The 15,706-nt window shown below is 38.1% G+C and overlaps 1 protein-coding gene across 4 annotated transcripts in view; it reads right to left on the bottom strand.

The window, feature by feature from the left end:
• The window catches only part of KCNH1 (potassium voltage-gated channel subfamily H member 1), a 242,283-nt gene that overhangs the window by 146,882 nt on the left and 79,695 nt on the right, over positions 1 to 15,706 (bottom strand). For all 4 annotated transcript variants that reach the window (XM_090135085.1, XM_090135084.1, XM_090135086.1 and 1 more), the window contains 2 exons: positions 9,428 to 9,556; positions 657 to 775 (listed from right to left, as the gene is read on the bottom strand). In XM_090135085.1, coding sequence (XP_089991211.1) covers positions 657 to 775; positions 9,428 to 9,556 — 248 coding nt within the window. The remainder of the gene's footprint in view (positions 1 to 656; positions 776 to 9,427; positions 9,557 to 15,706) is intronic.

Genomic DNA, 15,706 nt, shown 5'->3' with positions numbered 1-15,706 from the left:
AGTCTCTCCCCCTCGTGGTGAAAGCCCTAAAACCCTCATACTTCATGAAGCCTCTGTATAGATCTTTTCTCAAAACTTTGAAAGAATATACTTAAATCACATTTTCACTTTTCTACTGCCTGAAGTATTGTTTGTGGCATCTTATAGCTGTTCTGTCCATAAAAGCAGTATCTCAAACATATACTTTAACCAGTTTTAAAACTCACTGGGATCCCACTAAAAGAAAATTAGACATAAATGGATGCAAAGAACTGTGCCAATGATTCTCTGGAATTCCTTTCTGCACTAGTTGTAGTTTATCTCCGCTCAGTTTTAAACAAGCAAATAATACAAGATCCAACTAGAGTTGAGAGATCTTTAGAAGAAAGAAAAATAAGCAAAACATAATTATTTCAATAATAATGCCATTGTAAGATTTTGCTGAAAGGGCAAAATTGCAGTTAGGTTGCATTAAGTCTTTTGAACACCAGTTTCCATTCCACTACTAAAGGAGACATTTCAAAGCACACATGATATACTTTTGAGCTCCAGTACCTTCCACCTGGTTTCAGAATCACAGGGCAAAGGAGACAGATTGAATGGCTGATGCAGAGACAGCATATCCAAAAAGGCTACAAACATTTCTTTACTGTTTCTTGTGAAAAAGGAAATGTTACCTCAGCAAGTCGTGAGTGCTTGTGAACATTCTCTCCTTTCTGCACGCTCGGAGCAAGCTGCTGCAGCACGCCTCGGCTGCTTGTGAGGGCACGGGTCAAGCGAGCAAACTTTCCCCAACCTCAAAAAAAAACAAAAAACAAAAACAAATAACCATGCAACATTATACACATTACAAAAGAAAAAAATGGAAGCATACCCCATGAAGTTTCTCATTATTAAAAAAAAAATACAAGTTAAAAGAGAAATAGAGCAAATTGTATTAATGCTGACCACAAGGGAGTATAATTTAACCATGTATCAGAAAAAAGCAAGTCACAGTAAAGGTGGCAGGGTGGTTAAGTAACAAGTTAAGTAACAACTGCAGTAGCTTTGTGTTCAAAGGTTCTACAAGAGTGCATTACACAAACCACATGTGCACTGTACAATAATCTTCTATTAAACCTAATGGTCAGATTTGGATCTCACAGCCCTGAAGACGACGTCCCAGACAAATAAAGATGTAGGACTAAAATCAGGCACAATGAAAGCCAGAGCTGCCTGTAACAGAAATGAATCTGGCCTCAGATGCATTAAACATAGTTCTGGAATAAGCAGAGAAAAGCATATAAGTAAGAAAAAACAGAACAAATAAGACAAACAAAATAATTAATTTTATCCTCTCTAAACAAAAGAGAAAAATATATAAATAGAATTTCTCAAACTGTAATAAAACATTTAACAAATTCTAGCAGATAGGTCATGCTGAATTTTAATTCAGAATATTTTTTGCAGTAATTTCAAATAGCCCTCAAAATAGAAAGTTTGAGTGACAGACACATGAGCTAGCTTTAACTATAACCTTTATGAGCAGCACTTTGACATAACAGGAAAAGTCAGGCAGAGTACACGTCTGAGTATTTTTGGCAGTCTGAAAGGAAAGTATCAGTGCGTTTGGTCCCAGTCTTGAAAAATGCTAGCACCACCTGCAAACTGTTGAGCAGTCTCACCTCCTACTCCATCTGAGGGTGCTTAGCACTTTGCAGACTCAGTTCTTAATGAAATCTTGCTTCTGGAAAAATTTCCCTTTACGTTATAATTTCATCACCAACAGAAATGACACCATTAGCAGTGACAGTTTTTAAAGACTAGTCTAGACTTTACGCAGCAAATAAAGCAACAAGTACAGGAATATGGGTAGTTAAAATACTGTCCACTACTTAGAACATAGCCTTGTTCGACATCTCACCCTGATGTCACCCTCATCCACCACCCCGATGGAACTTGCAAGAACATATTTGCTAACTTGATGGGTGAGCACAAAAAAATAAATACATTGTCTGAACTGGCTATTGAACAAAGTCTTCCAGATCAGACCTGAAAAAAATTCGTCTTCAAGAATATACAAAACAGTGCATTTATTAAAAGGAAGAGCCAAATTCATCATACCTCTCTAAAAACAAGAACAAAAGTGAACATTTTCTCATGCCTCAAAGTACACTTTAAAGGAAGCCTGGCACAATTTAATAACAAACTTGAACAGAATTAGTAAACTCTTTCTGGGAATATTCAGCAACATGTAGACTGTGTAATTTCCACCCAGGAAGCTAGATCTTTCCTGGTAAATTCATGCAAGTTTAGCTACTATAGAGCAGTATTTCTTGAAGAAACAAATTAACATGACAGAATTTCAACAGAGGTTAATCTGCACCTGTTGTAAAAGTGACCCAAGGCACTTTGTTTTCTTTGTTTTTTACAACACATTTCCATATGCTGTGAGTTTTCTTTTTTTTTTTTTTTTTTTTTTTTTTTTTATTATATATAAAGAGCTTTCTTTCTCCATTATATGTGAAAAAACCTAACTACAGTTCACATGCTGAGACATAAATGCCTTACTATCTTTTCATTAAAGACAGCGGAGGTCAAATTAATGGATTAGGTGGGAGTAATCAATCACAATGGCCAATCTTTGGCTGTTATAAATCAAACTAGAGTTTGTGAAGCCAACACATCTACAGCAACTTACACCAAGCTTTCAAAAAACGCTTATGTTGCACTATTAAATTTTCCTCCTGTTTCACAAGGATAGGGAGAAAGGCTGTGAGCATGGGTAGTCTTTCACTTGTGTAAATTCAGACTGACAAGGTTTGTCTCAAGAGGCTGCCAGCTCCAAACCACGTTTCCAGGCCTGTAGGACCAGTGAGGCAGCGGCACCAGCCCCAGCCCGACGCTGTCCGTGGTGCTGAAGGCGAGGCCCCGTCGTGCCGCTTACCCAGCCGTGCCGACTTGCAACTTAATGTGGGAGCTGACTGTCCCTCCCTAACTAGATATGCAATGTTTTTAGTGTCAACTACAGTAGATAGTCTCTTTTGCTAGCTGATCACCTGCTTTCCTGAAAGAATCAAAATCTGATTCAAAAACAGCAGACGGACTTTGAGAATCCTTTTTTCTTCCCCCCTATCAGCAAGTTTTCCAATAAGCAGGCTATTTCAACAGAAACACTGAGAGGGACAAGAAAAGTACCTCACTTGAGTTTTCTTGCACAAAAAACACTACCAGACAACTCTGCAGGCAGGGTTTGTGGCTACAAATGCCGAGCATCTTCATGTACGTTCCATCTTCCCAAAAGCCATCTACACTTGAAAGGCAGCTTGACATGGTTCTGTCTCAGTATCTCCTATAGGCACCTACTGTGCCCTGCATGTTGCAAATATCATTTGTGGGGGCCTAAGTGGTGTTCAAATGAGCTGTTCCTCAAACATGAGATCTGTTACCATATATGTCAAAAACTGACCTGAAAATGATATAACCGTACAAGTAAGAGACTATTTCAGTAGGCAGGGATGCTTAGGTTGGTGGGTTTCTTTGAACTAGTTCTGACCTGAAAGTGAGAGGTTTGAAATATATACACTTATACACCCCCTCCACACACTGGGTACACTACATAGGAAGTATAATTAAACATGTCAAAATATGAACTGAATCGCTGTGCCTTTGTCCCAGGTGTATGAATCTCATTTTTAGGACAGGACAATTTCTTGTATTACTTTTTTTTCTTTTTTTTTTTTATGGGAAAGGAAGCATAATTATACTGAATCTACACATTATAACACAGGAGAAAAAACTTAATGGAGATGGAAAGCCAGTACTAATCCTATCAAATGATAACTTCTCTAACACTTCTTGAAAAGAGAGCAGTGCCTATTGAACGTATTATAATTTGTCCTTTAGAAGACTGAAGACGGATATAGTCTACAAGCCAGACACTTATCCAATGAAGACAAGTGAAATAATAGATTTAAGGCACAAAACAGAATATAAGCATTATATTCTATGTGTCACAGAGCTGGTCTCAGGAAGAAAGTTGAATTTTCCAAGACAAGGAAAGTTCCAGAGTGGTGTAGGAACAAAATGATGTTAGTCCTGCTAGGAAAGGGGGTCCAGATGATATGGATTACAAGTTCTCTTTCAGCACAAGCAGTTAGTTGTGAGATCCCTACATCCATTGCTTTCCTCTGGAAGCAGAGAAAGCGAAAATTAAATTGAAATCCAGCGACTCTGTGCAATTCTCTTGTAGGTATATAGATTCCTCAAACAGGCAAAAACTTACACTGTTTTAGAGAAGACAGCTTAGAATTTGGGAACAAAACATAAAGCTGGATGCCAACCCCTGGTTGCGCTTGCCTGTGCTTCTTTTTCTCTTTGATTTTAACCTATTTTCATAACAGATTGGTTTTCTTTCTCAGTTCATCCCTGCATGATGTTTTCATCAAAACAATCAGAATGTCTTCAGCTTTAAAAGGATGAAGTGCCTTCAGGATTACAGACCAACTCCAGTTGTCCCACATTCCTTGATGCTATTTCAGCCTGTCACTATTTCAGTGTAAAAATCTACGCAAAAGCTGCTCTTGAAAACATCCAAGATGCCTACAACAAGGAGAAAAGCTGACTCCTGAACATTGTTTTGTGTGGAAACGTGGCATCAGAACACACTTTTGGGATATTTAATGCATCAAGACTTCACTTCTTTAAGGCATTAAGCTTCATGTAACAACCCTCTCAAGCAGAAGAAACCAATTTCCTCACTTTTGAGATGAGCACGAGCTGTTGACTCTCTGTGATTCTGTGAATCCACGACATTTCTTATTTATCTCAGGTAAGTATTTATTACCTACTAATACCTTCAATTTGATAACAACGAATCACAAATTCAAACATTATTTACTGTGAAAGTTACAGAACCCTTGTTATTAAGTTGCTTCTGTAACTCATACAGTACCTGGAGTTAGAACACAAAGGCATAGCCTGCTTGAGAATAAACTACTTTAACCACAAGTCTATTGACCACATAGAAACATGTAAATGCAAGCAAATCCAAATTCCAGCAGTTATCACCTCCACAAAGGAACCACCTTTGCTTTCTTCTGTCACAGTTTCCTACTTACATCCATCACACCTCTCTGCAGTCTGAATGCTCCTGCCCTTTAAAATGTCATAACTAAAATTGTGTTATTTTTCCATGTGGAGTGGAAAAGCATACCAAAGTTCTTAATATACTCACTGCTTCCCTTTCATTTGTTTCCTTTTTAAGACACCAATTTATCTAGATGAAAGTAAAGTATAACAATCAAAATATTTCAAACACTGGCTTTGCTCCTATAAATATATATTTAAAAACAGAACAAAAAATTAGGAAAAAAAAAAAAAAGGTGAAACAAAGGGAAAAAAATAAGAAAGGGAACATCAGGTTGGAGTTTTCCCTGAATAAAGATTGAGGCAATCAAAATACTACTTTTTGTGTATCCTGCTTGCAATGCAAAGGACCGCCTACCTGCAAAATGAACTAAAGCTTCTGCAGAGATGAAGACTGATGTTGGCTACAAAACACAGGAGGTTACAGTAACTAGGAGACCAACAACCATTTTCCCATATAATTCTGTGATGTTGAATTTGATGGCCCTCTTTTTTTTTTTTTTTTTTTTTTTTTTTTGGTGGAAAATAAAATTAATAACAATAAAAATTAGAATCCAAAGCATAATTCCCAAACTTTGATACAGCAGCATAGATGACTCTCAGTATGTCATCATTGCATTCACACATGCAAAACCTGTTTCTTACTAGCTACTCAGATTGCATGCAGACTCTGTTTACCTGAACAAACTACAGTTTTCATAAAGTGATGCATTCCACTTTATATACTATTCTCAAATGTCTCATACTTGGTGTGTTAGATCTCAAATCAAAACAAGACACATACAGACAAAACACATTGATTGCATGTACTCTGAAATTCAGCTAAGTGACCTATCACTTCCCAGACCAAATCTAGCTATGACATTATTTGTTTTTGCCTGTTTATTCAAGTAAATCTAATTTTTCCTGCTTTTTTTTTTTTTTTTTCCCCATAGGGGCAACTATACAGGAAAAGATGAAAACAGGGTGTTTTTAAAAAAATTATCAGCAACATCACTGACACACTATCTAGAATGAGCTATGTCTAAAGCATCTGCACCCATTGCAGTCATAAAATAAGTATCTACTGAATTACCTGAAACAACAGAGGTTTATAATTAGAAGCCTACTTTTTTTTTTTTTTTTTTTTTTTTTAACAGGACTTCAGAAACATTGTTTCATTATTCCAATCTTTGAAATTATTAATCTTAAAAACTGGACTAAGAATGAAAAACAGTCTTGGGACCTTCTATCTTTCTCTGAGTCACCTTTGGATAAAAGATGTCTATTAATTTTTGTGTACCAGTCAATCACCTGTCATTAGAGCTCAACACTTTGCACTTATGGAGTGACTGTATCATTCAGGAGAAAAAACATGCTTGATATTGCCAGCAGGTGATAGGAAACTAAGATACACCGTAGCTAGGCAGACTCAACCTGACAGATAAGCTGTTCTTTAACCATGTTCCTGTACAACACAATGTTTTTCTCCACAAAGACATACAGGCATTGATTTTGAAGAACTCAAACGCTTCATGCTGAGCCACTCTGTAACTATGTAGATAGCACGTATGCTAAAATATCTGCATTTGCAAGCAGATACTAACTAGTCATAACCACAACAAACTGATTTCATGTAGAAGCACAGCAAAGGATGAGTTGATAAAAGTTGTCTGAAGGTGAGAATGGAAAAATAATTGATTTAGCAATCAATTCTCAGCTTAAATTAAAAACAATTAATATGTAAATTCTGAGTGTTGCATTTTTAGATCAGCAGCTCATTTGTTTTCCATTATTCTGAAATGTTTCCAGGAGAATTGCTGCCCTTCAAAAACATGCTACAAATTTCCAATGGAATGTTGTATACCATGCAAGGAATGCATTCTCTGCAAAGCTCAGGTCTGTAAAAGCAATGATTTTTTGAAGCAGCTAAAATAATTGTGCCTTTTTTTAGAACTTCCAACATATTTTTCCCCTCCATGAGTCCCAGAACTCATTGTAGACAATCAATTGTCTAACATTCCACATCTGTTTTTTTCCCCTCGCAGTATTCAGTTGCACAGTGAGTTCTAATATTAAAAGGCGGTCACACACATAACATTCTGGTTTGCAAATTCTCTCTTCTTTTCCATGGAATTGCTCATATAGCCATCAAATTACTGACACATCACCTACCCAGTACACACACAAAATTCTGAAGCTAGCCTATAGGAAGTAATCCAGAGAAGAGAGGAAGACATAAGGGATAAATTAAGCATTAGAATAGGATGTGCGATTAATCTGTATCACATTTGATTTGTGTACACAGCAACAGAAAACTATTTGCATGAAACTGGTGCAACTTAATCAATTTTAGGAGATTCAGAAATAAGATTTGCAATTCATTTATTTTGGACATCCTTGTTTTTACTAACAGCAGGATTTCAGTGGATTCTTCCAGTTCCCCTTTCCAGAAATACAAGGGCGAGCTCTTGGGCAGGATGTTCACATAGGCAGCCAGCTTCTTGCCCATGATGTCCCTTGCAATATCCTTGGCAATCTGCTCATTGAGGCAGTTGATGAAGACGATGGGGTGAGTGCCAGAGATATAGCTGCCAGTGATGGCAGAGTGCAGCTGGAGAGCGAGGCTTCTCAACATGGGGTACACTTATTTAGTACACAAACTCTTCCATACATAGCAACAGCAACGTGTATAGAGCTCTGCCTCAGTGGCCTCTGAACAATAGGTCCAGTGCTTCTGTTCTGTAACACTTAGTACATATTCAGCAACTTTCCATGGGCCACATGAACAAATTTCGCTTAGCATCTTAACTCTTCTGCAAGTTAGCACACTTGTAAACAGGCTTAATCTTTGTATTACATTGTTTTAGATATGGAACTGCTAAGAATTACCATGATCACTGTAAGAACATCTCAATATCCTAGAAAGAAAATCTAAAAAATAATGATAAAAAAATTGTGTTTTCTTTCTTCAGCACACTTCTCTTAAAAACAAAAAAGTTGCAGCACCTCCCTCTTTTGAAAGCAAAGGACAAACTCTTCTCACAAGAGCACAAGTCACCACTACAACTAAGGATCTTCTGCAAAACCAAAGAAAAAAGGCATGGCTACCACTCCTGAATGAAAGCCCTGCTTACCAACTGAACAAATGAAGTAAGGGCTTTCACTCCCACCAAACAAGAGCCAGCTTTACTGCATCACGCTGATTTATCCTTGCTGTCAGTCCTCATTAGGACCCGGTGAAGACAACTATGCAGGGAAAAAAATTACTGTAGACCCAATTTTTCCAACAAGATACATTTTTTTAGTTTTATAAAAGCACTTAAAAACCAAAAAAATAGCATTCAAAAGGGGAAAAAAATAACCCACATAAATTGGAAGACCGTATGTTTGTTAAGGTTGTACTTCCTTTTTCATGGTAACAGGTGTTTCCACTTTGAGCAACTGCATTTTTAAAGAATAATATTTTGAGAACAAATGTAAATCAATTCACCTTCACAGTAAGTTTCCTGTTTAATGTAATACTACAAATATTATTAAATACTACAAAAATGCAAACAACAGGAGAACTTACGTCTTTATTCACCCCAGAGGACGCAAGTCTCTGTAATTCTACACGTGGGTACAAAAGGTCTAATTCTGTCAGGATCTGAATCTGAGTAAAAGTTTATGCCTCTCTCACAGCTGAGTTTGATTCCAGATTTCTAGGGTGTAAGTTAGCAAAGGGTTAACAGCAAAACAGCAATTCTACTTCACTCAACCTGACAGCTTGAACCTGATTCAACTTTGAGAGTATTTTCACAGATGTGGAAAAAAAAAAAAAACAAAACCTAGTCCTGAACTTCAATATGAGAATGCTAAGTCATGTAAAGCCAGGCAGAATTAAATTATTCAAATCATTGTTAGACAGGATTAATACCTCCATTTTTGCATATGGTGTCATAAACAATTTGTACAGGGCCCAATAACCTTCAATTTCCTCCGAGATCAAAGAAGCAGTTAAGCATCATTGTGACTGCGTGAAGACTATGCTGGTATGGGGATTAATAATGAATCTTAAACAGAGTGCAGCACCTATTTGCAAAGCAAGCTCTGCTTGCTAAAGCACTTGGGGGGTCTCATTAGCAATCACCTGTCTCAGTGCAGGCCAGAGCCAACTCCCATAGGAAATCAATGCAGCCATTCCTTGCACATAGCTGTGCCACTAGGGGCTTCATGTAAGTTATTTTAACATCCAATCCTTTGGCTTTAAGTCTTTAAGTATTTAAAGGACTTCAGCTTTTTCAAGACCAGGGCAAATGAAAAACAGCAGAATAAATATATAATTATGAAAAAGACAAACCTTTACATGAATCATCCTCAATGGGCTGCTTGAAAGCCGTTATGTCATTGAAAGTGCAAAGAAATAAAACCACTTTATCCTGCTCATTTCGGATTGGAGCAATTTTCACAAAGAACCAGACAGGTGTTCCTGGAAACAAACATATCAAAAAGTTTGTCAGTGGTAGGCAGAACAGTAAGAGTGCTAATTTAGATGTTTACACTTCCAAATCAGCCATCTGTAAATGTTACTTTCATGTTTTGGGAGTTTTGCAAACACCTATTAGGAAAAATGACGGAGTAGCTGACAAAAGTGTTAGTTAAATTCTGTGTTCTACCTCTGATTAGCTTTTTAATCTTCAGGAATTGTTGCATGCTTCTGGGCTTCATCTACAAAGCCAATACACAAACTTATGCAGCACTTTGAAAGCTAATAGAAGAGTCCCATGTACATGTAAGGGTGCACACAACACAGTCTTGCTGTTTCTGTGCAAGCCTTGCAGACAGGTCAACAGTGCCTACACCACAACCATAATAAGAGTCCCAACCCAAGAGCACAGTTGGCTTTAGTTTTCTTTGTGGGAGCACCAGTTCCTAATAAGTATGTCAGCTCTGGAAACTCTGCAAATTCTCTGATAGAAGGGAAATTCTTTGCAAGCTGCCTTTCGGTTTGACTTTTTTCTGAGTTTGCTCAGAATCACTTCAGTGCGAAACACTCCAGTGAATATAGAAGAGAATAAGCCATCAGGACCAGCCCACGTGCTATGGATGGGACTTAAACCGTACTGCATATAACTATACTTTTTTAACTACTTCAGTAGAAAAACTTCTAGTGAAAACCACTTGAAAGATTAAAGCCTGCACAACATAGAAAAAAACGTTCCCAGACAATGACCCTTCAGATGCTGTTGTCAATTTTTCTTAACATCTGTCCACACAAATCACCTCGAGGACAGCAAATGCCAGTCAGACTTGCCTTTCTGTATTTCCAGTGGTTCTGCTGAGACTGCTGACAACTCAGTAGTGACAGCAGTGAAGTTCCATTTAACAAGACTGTGTCTACCACTCCCATTTCACAGGATTCAGCACATCAATATTAGTAGTACTTGAGTATAAGTAGTTTGGGGTAGGGTCAGAAATAAAAGCGGTTGGCTCCTCTGTTTCGTAGCATACCTTTCTTGAAGGCACCATTATTTTCTGTGCAGTCTTCAGTCACTAAAAAAATGACTAATTGTACATGTTTTCATACTGTCCCTATGCCCTCACTGACAATGGAGAAAAAATTAATTTTGCAGACCTAAAATTTAAGAGCCAAAGAAAGGATTCAAGCTTGCTTGGTGTGAGTAACATTTCTCTCAGGTTTCCTTTCCTTTGCAAGCTACATTTGACAGAAAAGTCTACATAAAAGGAACCAGTACCAGATATGAAAATCAGCAGGTTTCCCCACAGGGGAAAGCCAGAACAAATAGTGTCACAACTAACTTTTGTTACTTGTGCAGGACAGCCTACTTCATACAAGGTTATACTAGATGAATATTTCTTCTCTTTCTTGATCACAGAACCCTCATCTAGACCAGAGATCAGATTCTCTTTCACGTGAATTACTCAGTGTTTTCACTTGAGTGCTGCATCATGTATTTCATGCAACAATTATAAACAATTAGGGCTACTTGTGTTTCCTGACTGTTAAAGGCTCACATGAAAACCTGAAGTAGTTCACAACAAGCAAAGGCAGTATTTTTCTTACTACACTAACATAACAGAGCATGTTGCTACCCAGTGCCTCATCTGGCTGTCTCCCAGCTTCTGTGCTTAGCCATCTTTTCTGGCCACAGAAAGCCAGGACAACTCCAAGACCTATGGACAACTTTCATAAACGAAGCCCGATTCCCCACTGCGCATGTATAGCACAGGCAGTTTCAAAGCCTGGCTGAGCTTCCATGCCATATGTACAGCCTCTCCTATGAACAGCAGGGTATACAATGCAAGGAGTCCCTCATTGAAAGAGCAGAGAAATCCAAATTGAATTACTGAAAGACATTTCTGGAGCAAAAAAGTATTCAGGGATCAATATCATGGGGGTTTTATTTGTGTTTGGTTTTGTTATGGCTTTTTGGGTTGGGTTTTTTTGTTTGTTTTTTTTTAAGAGCTAATGCACCAGAACAACCCCCTCCAATACAACAAGCAAACAAAAATGCTAAATGCAAGAAAAGATTCAGCAGAGTAACTGTGGCTTCAAAATCATCACTAACTTATTAACGAGCTTAGAAGAGAATGCTGCAAAGGACTCAACAGTAATTTTCAAGACAGTAATGCTCCTTACACTCTCCATTCTCAGGAGCTAATAAAAAACTACCTATCTCCATTTCTTCTTGCCTATTTCTTCTTCCCAATTTCACATGAACTATTCCGAAGCTGATTATATCCGTACAATGATTTTACTCTGACACCTTGGTGACCAGTTACTTTTAATTCTACCTGTTTCAACATCTTTCACTAACACTGCAGCTTTCTTGATCAGCCAAGATCTCCGTCTACAGCCTGCAAGCTCTCGCCTTTTTTTTTTTTTTTTTTTTTTTTTTAATTAGGGATGGTTTTCCCTTTCCCAAAACACTTTGCATTGTTTTGTTAGTTCAAGCTACAGGCATTCTTCCATGGGCTGCTCATAATACTAACCTTCTGAGGCCAAATTACACATATAACTTCATCTCTGACTCTCACAGACATATCAACTACTGCTCTGCTTTGGAAGATGCTGTAACACATAACTGAAACAGAAAGAATGCAGTTCATGTTCTTATTCCAGCTATTTTTTCAAATATACTGTTACATTCTCCTTGTGACTATGTTACAATACGTTGCTGGATGACTTTTCTGACATTACGAGTACAAAAAGAGGAAAGACTTTTCCTGATAACCTGTGGAAGGTTGCTGCAGGGCAAGCTTATAGCAGCAGGGCTCTCACCTTCTGACTCTTTTGACTCCCACTCCCGTGCTGCATTATTTCTATCAAAACAGAAAAACAAAACCCTTTTTTTCCTGGACCAAGTATAAATCTTCACCATCTGCCCACTGGCAATGAGAAAGTGAGAAAGAGTCAGCTCTCCTTACTAGCTAAAAGTAGAAATTTCTGATGACTGTCATTATCTGGGGAGCCTTATCATTTTCAGAGTGCCACATACAGGATATGTTGCAGGTCAAAATGTAAAAATCAAGTTGGAACACACAGTCTGTGTAAATCATCTTCCAGTTTTGCACCTACATAGTAACGCGACAATAGCAGAAATAAATAGATGGAATATTCTGCCAGGCTGTCCTATGCGCTTTTCAGATGCTATTCAGAATTTTTATCCCCAGCGTGTTCGACAGCTTGTCAGCCTCATCTGGAAATAGGAGACAAGTGAATATAAAAACACAATCATGAGGTGAGAGCTCACAGGGTTGAGATACATGGGCTTTCTGCAGTGCTCTGCAACTGGGAGCTCATTAATAGCTGAACTAGGATCTGAACTGTGGGAACACACTGAGAGGTTTAGTCAAGATGTGGCTGTACTCAGCTTTTTTCCTGCATACTGGTTTAATTATCAAAAGAATTTTACTTTTTTAAACATTAAACAGTTTATTTAACTATTAAACAGGAAAGCTTAAAGTATAAACCAGTTATAAATCAGGTCGGAAACTAGAATTTCAACCTCCTTCAGGCAGCCTTCATACTCTTGGTGTCAAAGCGGATGTCCCTGCTCAGCCAGACAATCACTACTAGCAGGAGGCACAGATCAGACCATTCTAATGAAAAATGGGATTTTCAGATTTAGTTTGTGTGCTATGCAAGCAGTGAGAGAAACTGCAGTATGTGTTACAGAGCTCTGATAGCAAAACAAGAGTAACTTCCCCTTATGCCTCTTGTGTGTGTTGATGTACAGCCACTCAGAGACTGTTTACCAGCGTTTCCAACAATACATCTACTTTCATTTACATTTTGTGTTCAGTTCTGGCAAAGTCTCTCACTGGTAAAGTTCAATGAGAATGCCAATGCACAAACAAAGAAGTAAACACTTGTGAGCCATGTTGGCTTCTGTTAGATTTGAAATCGACAGTGAAAGAATCCAGAGTTTGGCTAGTGGCATAGGACCAATCCTGCCAGAAAAGGAACGTCACTTCAAAGCATGTAGAAAAGCAGTGAGAACAAACGGTAAGAGATTAAATTCTACAACAAACTTCTGACAGTAGCCTGTAGCACCAGGCTATCTTGTGGTACAAAAGTTACATAGCTAATTCCAGAATTAACTGATACAGCTCTTACTGCCTGAGCACAGGACTTAAGATGTTCCCTTGAAGACAAGACTATTTTAAGAGACTTGATTCAGGTCCCAGATCTCCTCCAGATTAACATACAGTAAATGTCTCCACATCTTACCATTTCCCATCTGTAAGACAAATACAACTCTCTCTTCTCTCTCCTCCCTTCCAGTCCTATGTATTTCAACAGTGACATGTTCACCCCCCTGCCAGGAACATCAGGATTTAACATGTGATTTGACTTTGAGGTCCTTCAGAAACTCTAGCGTGAAAGTGAATAAGGCATTAAAGGTGTATTCCTGCTTCTCTCTATGAGCATACTGATGACCCTCCTCTCCTTCTGTTTTCTCTCTTGTCAACCAAAAATAGGCCATAATGAAAAAACCAAAATGATTATGTAAACATGCCCTTGTCTCATTTCTTAAACCATTTAAACAAGCAGGTCAATTTACCAGCTGTTTTTCAAAACTACAGAAAGCAAATTGTTTAAATAAAACTGAAATGTCACTTTTTCTTTCCATAAAGTAGAATGATGGAAAAAAAGAACGTTGACTGTTCAGCCGATGCCTTCACAATTGTTACTTCAAGTCTCCTCAAAGCAGTACAACCTCTGTAGTACTTTGCATTTCAGTCAAGTGGTTATCAACGATTGCCCTAGACGTAAACAGTCAAGCAGTAGGGAAATGAAAAGGCTAGAAGGATGTGCTATGTCTCCAGCAATTGCACCATGCAGTGATGCAGACATCAGGACTTCAGTTATATACACAGCACAAATGACCACTACAGTCACCCCTTTTGGAGTTTCACTTATGCCCAAGACTCTATGAGATTGCTTCCTTCTATCACACATAGACCAGATAGTTTGTCTTATATCAAATTAGCACACAAATTGTTTAGGAAGAGTTTGGCAAGTCACTGTACTCACATAGCTTTTAAATTAGAAGCACAGAGGAGTCTCAGGCATTTGCAAGATTAAGAGCAATTCTTTTCATAGACTCTACTTTTTAGAACAGAGTGTGCACTGAATGAGACCAAACCAGCTCAGTACGTAGAAGTTCACCACCCTGTGCCAGTAACAGTAGACATTACGTTTCCATCACTTTAAAAGACACTGTCTTCATGGTTTCTGTACCCAGGGCTGCCATGTTCTGGCATGTAACACTTCTAAAGGTCAGACTCTTATGTGGTAAGACAAAGAAAATCAATTTCAGTCCTCAAATGCAAGGCTGCTATGCAAAGTTATCCTATGATTCTGAAACAAACAGTTTAAAACGTTCAGAGCACACACTGTTGAATGGTGCTGATATGGTTTACCTGTTCCTCAGAGAAATCAAGATCAGATAGTGGTTATAAAGAAGGGTACGACACAGGGAAACCTGAAATCTTCTTTCCATTTACCCCAGGTAAAACCTTTAATAATTCCTAATATAATATAAGGAGTACTATTGGAAAGTTTTGTTGCACTGTACATGTTTGAGGTAACAACAGCAGGTCTTGTTTTGTAACTCGTATGAAGTCTTTGAAGTCAATGGAAAACATCAGTTTTATGAATCCAAAATACTTCGGTTTGACCTTCCTGAGGATAACTGAACTCATGCAGATGGATTTCACAGAAGAGAAGATACAGGTGTGCATAATGCTTGGAGATAGATTTCAGTGGTAGGCTCGGAAGGATACATGCCAGTTTCCAAGGACTCCCTCCTTCCTGCTTCTGGACCTATGCAGTGATTTAATTTAGCAGTTATATACCAAAAGTATCCATCTGCAGACACTACAGTCTCAGCACACATAATTTTAAATCGTTTAAACCAATATAAGTTATGAGAAACCCCTTCCTAGCAGTAGGCAATCATCCCCAAAGTGAATTTTGCTCTTTATAAATTAGCATGAGTAGAGTTGTTTTGTTGGGTTTTTTTCCTACATTTTTATTTTCTACCCTTGCAGAAAGCACTGGTCCCAAAGACAAGTGCAGGCAAAATCTGCCAAATCACTATTTTGGGCT

This window comes from Phasianus colchicus, chromosome 2 (genome assembly GCF_987193195.1).
Source record: "Phasianus colchicus chromosome 2, bPhaCol1.hap1.1, whole genome shotgun sequence".
In the NCBI taxonomy this organism is placed as follows: Eukaryota; Metazoa; Chordata; class Aves; order Galliformes; family Phasianidae; genus Phasianus; species Phasianus colchicus.
The sequence above is the reverse complement of the archived record's forward strand: the minus strand, read 5'-3'. Positions and strand labels throughout refer to the sequence as shown.